This window comes from Epinephelus lanceolatus, chromosome 4 (genome assembly GCF_041903045.1).
Source record: "Epinephelus lanceolatus isolate andai-2023 chromosome 4, ASM4190304v1, whole genome shotgun sequence".
NCBI classification, from domain to species: domain Eukaryota; kingdom Metazoa; phylum Chordata; class Actinopteri; order Perciformes; family Serranidae; genus Epinephelus; species Epinephelus lanceolatus.
The window spans coordinates 23,183,633-23,191,851 of record NC_135737.1 but is presented as its reverse complement, the minus strand read 5'-3'; the positions used below and the strand labels follow the sequence as shown (position 1 = coordinate 23,191,851).

At 37.0% G+C, this 8,219-nt stretch overlaps 1 protein-coding gene across 1 annotated transcript; it reads left to right on the top strand.

Annotated features, from left to right (window-relative positions):
• The first annotated feature begins 259 nt into the window (after positions 1-259).
• Positions 260-2,979, top strand: LOC117260082 (extracellular calcium-sensing receptor-like). Its single transcript, XM_033631962.2, has 4 exons — positions 260-1,036; positions 1,218-1,448; positions 1,743-1,866; positions 2,012-2,979. Exons 1-4 carry the CDS (start codon positions 341-343, stop codon positions 2,923-2,925), a joined length of 1,965 nt encoding a protein of 654 aa, XP_033487853.2. The 5' UTR covers positions 260-340; the 3' UTR covers positions 2,926-2,979.
• Positions 2,980-8,219: the final 5,240 nt, after the last annotated feature.

The following is an 8,219-nucleotide window of genomic DNA, read 5'->3' as shown; positions in this document are numbered from 1 at the left end:
TAACTGGAGATGATTCAAAGGGCTGCAGTGGTCAGATCCAGGCTCTCTTAGGCCATTCATCTTCTGGAGTGAGTGAGGACATAAACATCATTCTAAGCCCGCTATCAATTCCACAGGTGGGAAAATTTCAACTACAAACTGTCTCATTTTTATTGTCATAGTTGTAGATTTATATTTCTATCTTTATAAGTTATATAGATTTACTGTATTCAAGATTTTATTGTCTTTGAAGGTAAGCCATCTTTCAACTTGTGCTTGTTTGAGTGACAAAAGACTCTACCCCACATTCTTCAGAACTGTGCCAAGTGACCGCTTCCAAATAATTGGTCTGGTGCAGCTTATGGAGTACTTTGACTGGCGCTGGGTGGGGATCATTTACTCTGCAAGTTTGTACTCAGAAAAAGGTACAGCTGAATTCACTAAAGAAGCAAAGAAAGTGGGCATATGTGTTGAATACACATTACCTTACTCTAAGACATCTAAATCCAAGTTGGAAGCTATTGTAAAGAAACTAAGGGAATCCTCGTCAAAGGTGGTCTTGCTGTTTATGTCCTTGTCCTATACCAAATCGTTCCTATCAAAAATTGAGAAGTATAACATAACTGGAAAGCAGTGGCTTGGTGGTGAGTCTTGGATCACACAAGCAGACCTGGCTTCTGTTGAGAGAAAGAGTATTTTACAGGGGGCAATGGGCTTTGCCCTTCCTGAGGCATCAATACCAGATCTTGGTGAATTCTTACTCAGCTTGAAACCTTCAGATGAACCACAGAGTGCTATAATCAAAGCTTTCTGGGAGAAGTTCTTTGATTGCAGCTTCTCTCCATCAAATACCACTACTATGTGCACTGGCACAGAGGATCTCAGGACAATCTCCAGTGACTACACAGATGTGACACATTTCAGGGCTGAGAATAATGTGTACAAAGCTGTGTACTTGGTAGCCTATGCCCTTCATGCACTATTGCAATGTAAAAATGGTTCAAATCCCACCACGGGAAAGCCCTGTGTGAACAAGAATCAAGTCCAGCCTAAGCTGGTAAGGTTTTTCAGGCATAGTATAGGCTACTTTGTAATTATTTAATGATGTTGTGTGGCTAATGCAAAAACAAAATGTTTAGTTTTCATTTAGGGCAGCATTTGAATACTAAATATATAGTCCCTATTTTGCTTGCAAGTTTTATGTTTGCTAAAACTGACAAATTCTTCTTCCTTTGTAGGTGTTGGAACACATTAACTATGTGAACTTCACGACACAGAATGGAGCAAAGGTTTTCTTTGATGAAAACGGAGACTCAGTTGCCCAGTATGACTTAGTTAACTGGCAGATGAAAGAAGATGGCTCTGTTGAGATTGCAAATATTGGTCAATATGATACCTCTTTTCCAGAGGGGAAAAAATTCAAACTGAAAGAGAACACCAAAATAGTATGGGGAGGAAACAGTAATGAGGTACAGTAAAGTGAATGGAACTTGCAGGTGTAATCCAGGTTCTCTGAATGAAGAGACTATATCTCCATCCGTCGTATCTAACATGTACAGTAATTGACCCCAACGATGTCAGTTGCCCCACAAGGGTTTGTCCCTGTTTATGTGGAATATGCAAGGTGGAGACATAGTCTTGACACAATGGAGACTTTCTGAATAACAAATTTCACCTTTGCAAACATTCCGATGTCATGTCATTCCAATGATACACAAAACAATTGTTGCATTATTGAGTTTTTACATGTTTTGCCTCATTAGGTGCTAAGGTCTGTCTGCAGAGAACCATGCCCACCAGGGACTCGTAAGGCTACAGACAAGTTTAAGCCTGTGTGTTGCTTTGACTGTTTTGAGTGCCCTGAGGGTACAGTGAGCAATCAGACAAGTGAGTGAGGATTTTAAAACTGAATTCATTAATCGGTATTGTAGAAGGATAAATTTAAAAAAGATTGATAGAAAGAATAAAAAAATGTTTTGTTTTCATTTTGGTGAAATGGTTGTATTTCTGTATGGTTTCACTTCTTTCACAGATTCTCCAGACTGTTTGATCTGTCCACCAGAATTTTGGCCTAATGAAAAGAAAGATAAGTGTCTTCCAAAACCAACTGAATACCTTTCTTACAAAGAGATCATGGGAGCACTTTTAACTGGATTTGGCTGTGTTGGCATATTTTTATCTCTTCTGACATCAATTATTTTTTTGACCCATAAAGAGACTCCTATTGTAAAAGCTAACAACTCTGAGCTGAGCTTCCTGCTGCTATTTTCATTAAAACTGTGTTTCCTGTGTTCTCTAACCTTCATCGGCCGGCCCTCTGAGTGGTCCTGCAGGCTCCGACACACAGCATTTAGCATCACCTTTGTCCTCTGTATCTCTTGTGTTCTAGGGAAGACCATAGTGGTTCTAATGGCCTTCAGGGCAACACTTCCTGGTAGTAATGTGATGAAATGGTTTGGTCCTGCACAGCAGAGGCTCAGTGTTCTCACTTTCACCCTCATTCAAGTTGTGATTTGTATTCTTTGGCTGACAATCAACCCTCCATTCCCTAAGAGGAACATGAATTACTATAAAGAAAAAATAATCTTGGAGTGTGCCCTGGGTTCAGCTGTTGGATTCTGGGCTGTGTTGGGTTATATTGGATTTCTAGCTCTCTTGTGTTTTATACTTGCTTTTCTTGCTAGAAAACTGCCAGACAGCTTTAATGAAGCCAAACTTATCACCTTCAGCATGCTGATATTCTGTGCAGTCTGGATCACATTTATCCCAGCATATGTCAGCTCTCCTGGGAAGTTCACTGTAGCTGTGGAGATATTTGCTATATTAGCCTCCAGTTTTGGTTTGTTGGTGTGTATATTTTTCCCGAAATGTTATATTATTATCTTCAGGCCAGAGCAAAACTCAAAAAAACATTTGTTGGGGAAAATACCACCAAGAACTCTTTGATTTGCAATTCAAAAGTGCCCTTGAAAAAATGGCCTTAATGTTACATGTAATCTAACTTTATAGACCAACTAGATTGCTTATTGAAGTATTGCAAAAACTCAAGACATTTTTTTGTAGTACCTTTTATACTTTTTGTGATGTGTTGAATAAACTTAATATTCTGACTTGGGTCTTTTTTCCCATTTTTATTTGATGATAAATACTGTAGAGCACATGGAATGTAGTTTGTTACGACATCATTTTCATATTGGCCACAAAGTGTAAGTAAGATTCTTTAGTGACATTCAACCACAAAGTTTCAAATTTTAGTTGTTTAGTGGTGTAACTTCAGTGAAATATTGCTAAGTTAACAAGATAGGCAACACAAAACAAATAGCTCCCAGTCTCCCCTCTATTGACCATTGCTAACTAAGTGTCCATGAGTAAGGCAATTATTAATTAATTTTTCAGTGTGGGCAGTCAGTGGCCCTGTGTAGAAGATCTGCAGCACGGGCAGAGAAATTGAGGATCGCAGGAGGGAAATGAGACAGTGCAGGGTACCATGCTTGAAACTCTGGTGAGGTGTAGAGACAGCAGTCCTTTGTCCATCTCTTGAAAAGTAAATTATATCTTAATGCTGACCAATTAGACACTCTGGTCAGATCTATTTTGGCCATTTACAATTGCTTTGGAACTCAAGTTTTATTCATGTATTACAGAACAATCTTTAATAATTAATAAAGGACATAAAGTATATTGGTCTTTTTTTTATAGTCATGCATGCAGGGTCATGCATCAATTAATGCATTAATTAATAAGTCATTACACTTGTTATAATGTGCTCCCTTCTACAGTTCCCATACTGAATTAACTAAACTTCCTCTGTGTAATACTAAGGACCACCTTTCACCTCATCTGCAACTACAAAGACCTTTCACTAATCAAACCAGCTAATCTGAAATTCATCTGAAAATATTTGTAATTGCTCATGTTTTTCGGATGGTTCTGGTAATCCATAGTCTCTGTTTGTGGAATAATTTAAGTGTCCACACATCCTCAGCAAGATGGCCGTATGTTCCCAAACACAGGCAGTGCCACACTGCAGCCACCTCTGAACAGTGTACAGAGGTGATCCACACAAGACCAGGACAGGACCTCACATTCTCACCATCACACCAGTCCTTAAAGCACGCCATAGTCCTCTGTTCTGTCAGATCAGCATTGAATAAAAGGAGCCTCCTGGTTGAATGGCACTGTTCAGGATTAAGCAAAGCTTCAGTACATCAAAGGATATTGCAGTTCCTAAGTTGGAAACTGATGCAGTGAGGATGTCACCCAGTTTATTTTCCTCGTTGTTTACTCACGTTTAGATTTGAAAACCTTGACCTGGCTAGCTTACATCTAACTAGCAAAAGACGTCAGCAGAGTAAAGTTTACAGACTAGTAAGCTGATTTTCACATTGTGATGACCGACTCGCAGCCACATGCCACCACCATCCGACGCCAACCACAAAAAGCACTCCTGAGACTTTAGCAAAGCTGACAGACAGAAGACTGGAAATGTCCTAAATCATTCAGCAAGTTGATTACAATATAAGTGAAATAAATAAAATGATTTTTGAGATGGTTTAAAGATGTTTGGGTAACACTTTGTATGAAGGTCAGGTCTATAATGCATTATGAGCACATTCATAAGACATTATAACGCATTTATAAAGCTTTATAAACGTCATTATAAATGTTAATAATCATGTATGACAACTTATAACAAGGTTTATAAAGTATTATAAGTGGTTACATAATGCATTACAAATTCAGCATTCATAATGCTTTATACTTCCATGCTAAAGTGACGATAGTGCTTGAAAGAAGAATCTGAAGTACTGGGTTACATAGCACATTATAACTATCATAACTTTAGCCAGTTATAAAGACTCAAAGAACTGCTCTGACATATAATAAATGCTTAATTTCTGAAACGGAATAATGCCTTATAAACATGAATAATATGCTATAGGATGACTTTAAGAGCTTTAAGTAAAGTGACAACACTTTAGGTGATTAGCAAGATACCACTTTCTAATGCTTTATAAACATGAATAATATGCTATAGGATGACTTTAAGAGCTTTAAGTAAAGTGACAACACTTTAGGTTATTAGCAAGATACCACTTTCTAATGCTTTATAAACATGAATAATATGCTATAGGATAACTTTAAGAGCTTTAAGTAAAGTGACACCATATACGTTTACTGGCAATAAAGCTTTATTACCATCATCATGTTAACATCTTCAACGACAGCTTACAGACAGCTTGAAAAGAATTTGTTTTTCTACAAAAAGTGTGCATTTTAAATGTTGGGCTACAGGCAATAAAACATCTTTAGATATTGTAAATCTTTTCAAAATAACTACATAAAAGGTGCATTTTAAATGCAAAACTAAGTGAATCTTGTTTTGCTAAATAAAAGTGAAATCCTTAAGGTGGAGTCAGTAGGATTTTCCAGTCGAGTGTTGTGGTCAAGCTAGCTAGAGACTGTATAAAGAGAGAGCTGCGCTGGTGAGACAAAAGTCAAAGTAACAGTAAAGCTGGTTAATCTGTGTATCATTCCTTCTTTCCATTTTCAATTGACAATCACAAATCAAAAAATTAAAAAGTGAATTGAATCTGATACCAAAAAAAGGGCTTTCTATTTTAGGCTCAGATCAAAAATATTCAAAAATATGAAATGGAAAAATGGGTCACAGAAGCGAATTTGATTTTAATATTTAATTGGTTGGGTTTACGTGACTCGGTGTTGTGTTGAACTCTGTTTCTTTGTTGTGATGTGTTTCCCCTAGCCCCGCCCCCATGACCGATGCATTGTCAGTAAAGTATAAAGTATAAGTATATAATGGACACATTTAGTGATATAGGTTAAAAATCACAGAATGATCTGTTGTAGGCTGAAGGAAAAAAGTCAGCAGTATGAATGTGACCTGTGTGATCTGTGAGCCACATGTCATATTGAACAGAGGAGGAACGGTATCTGACAGTAACTCTGCTGTCAGGATGTGTTTTCCTGCTGTAATGAAGGTGGTTTTAAGACAAATACAAAAATAAAAAGTTGTGAATAAGCACATAATTCATCCAAAAGTTATTTTAACCTATATCCCTAAATGTGTCTATTATATCAGGGGAAACACATCCTGACAATGCATCGGTCACCGTGGCGGGGCTAGGGGAAACAAGAGTTCGACACAACACCAGGTCATGTAAACCCAACCAATTAAATATTAAAATCAAATTCTCTCCTGTGGCCCATTTTTCCATTTCATATTTTTGATCTGAGCCTAAAATCTAAAGCATGAAAAACAAGCCCTTTTTCTGATGAATGATAAATAATTTTCCAGGACAACTCAGGCTTTTCCAGACATTTGACTTTTTTCTCATTTTCCATTTTAGTCAATCATTTTCCAGGTTTTCCAGGATGCGTGGGAACCCTGAATTTTATATACTATTAGCCAGGAGCACAGTAATGATAGTCAAATACTGTACTTCAATTATGCAAAATGAACACACAACACATTCTTCATATACAAACATACATACTTTCCTCTTGTGGGAGAATTTGCTTTCATCTAACATCACAAAGCAATGTTGTCCACCGATCTTCATGTTACCCTGGTGTCTGATTTTACTGATGGCTGTAATGCAGACCTTGAGAGATGGAAGTTTGGTATTAGAGCTTGCTCACATTTGAGACAGGCAAGTTGATCAAAATATTCCACAAGAATATATTCTACTGCTTACAAATTCCTTTAAATATCTGCATATATTTGGTATACAGCAATACACTGCTGTATTGCAGTATACCAGACATTTTTATCACTGGTTGTCTGGCGAGATTCCTGCACTAGCCCTTTTAATGTAGACCAGACTTCCTGGCAAACTTCTGGGTATCCCTCTGCTAACTGGGGATAAATTAATTCAATCATGCAGCTCATCCAGGCTTTCCAAATGTTATCAGTTCAAATGGATCAAAATGTTGTAGTGAAATGAGTCATTTTGCAGGGGTTGTTTGATGCTCAACACAATTTATCCACTGTTTTACAGTACAGTTTTACATTAGCACCACAGTAGGCTACATTGGAGTTTATGAAAAAAAGTTGCATTCACATGCTTGTGGGATTGTCCCTTTCTTCCAACTTTGGTGTGTTCATGAGCTTTTAATTTGTAATATGGAGCCAACATGGAGGCTACACAGATGTGTTGTATTCTATTGCTCAGTGCTTTTAAACACATTAATGGCTGTTTTTAGCTTTTGCATGACAACAAACAGCGAAGTAAACGGTTGAAAACTCATTTTTCCAACACCACATGAATGCAGCACACATATTCAGACATATGAAGGCAAAAGTTGCAACCTCCAAAAGTTACACAGTATAGCTTAAAATCCATTTCATATCATTGATACAACACCTTTCTCAAATTAGAGGCCATCTTGGTCAAAGTGCGACCGCTGCTGGCAATGGTGGTAACCCTGTGCAGCAATAACCTCCCGCGTCTTATCCAAATCTCCCAGCATTCATTGAGACTGCTGCGTTCATGACAAGTCGTAACGCTGGGAAAAAAAAAAATCTGAGTTGTTAAATTGAATTAAATGGTTGTCCAACTTGGAATTACAGGTCCTCATGTCGGGTGTCTACTCAGAGCTACTATTTTTATGACGTTTTAGCATGCAGGCTATTTGATTTGTATTTATGCATTATGTGATTGTATATATATATATTTAACTCACATATAGCAATATGTGAAATTCAACAACTATCTTATTGATTAATTTAGCTATGCTGTGTTCGCTGGCAACATTAGTCTGTCTGAGAGATTTTTTTTTCCAACTTTATTAATCAAAATCTGGCTTGTACAATCAAGTAATTTCAATAGAAAAATACAGTTCTCCAGACTGAGCATTTACAACATATCTGCATTGAACAGTACATACATCAAAAAATAAATAAATAAATAAATAACTAAAATAAAAGTCACAGGTCTAATCAGAAATTAATGCATTCATATTGTCATATTGTCAAGGCTTGTTTGGTTTTTATTTCAGTGTTTTTTTTTTTTAAAGTTTATTATCTCATTCTTAGGTACTAGCAACAGTGGGTGGCTCTTCATAAATCTGCATCTGTGGATGAACTGTTTGGCAATAATAATTAAGCTGTTATACATCATTTCCCGTTTTTTGCTTTGTAATATAACTCCATACTTAATGTTCTTGTATTCCAACTTGGGCGACTGAGTGTCCTTTTCAGATATCCAGTCCTGAAA

Coding starts and splice junctions, on each gene's coding strand:
- LOC117260082 (XM_033631962.2), top strand. CDS start 341: ATGGAGTACTTTGACTGGCGCTGGGTGGGGATCATTTACTCTGCAAGT. Junction 1,037..1,217: donor ATCAAGTCCAGCCTAAGCTG/GTAAGGTTTTTC, acceptor CTTCCTTTGTAG/GTGTTGGAACACATTAACTA. Junction 1,449..1,742: donor GGGGAGGAAACAGTAATGAG/GTACAGTAAAGT, acceptor TTGCCTCATTAG/GTGCTAAGGTCTGTCTGCAG.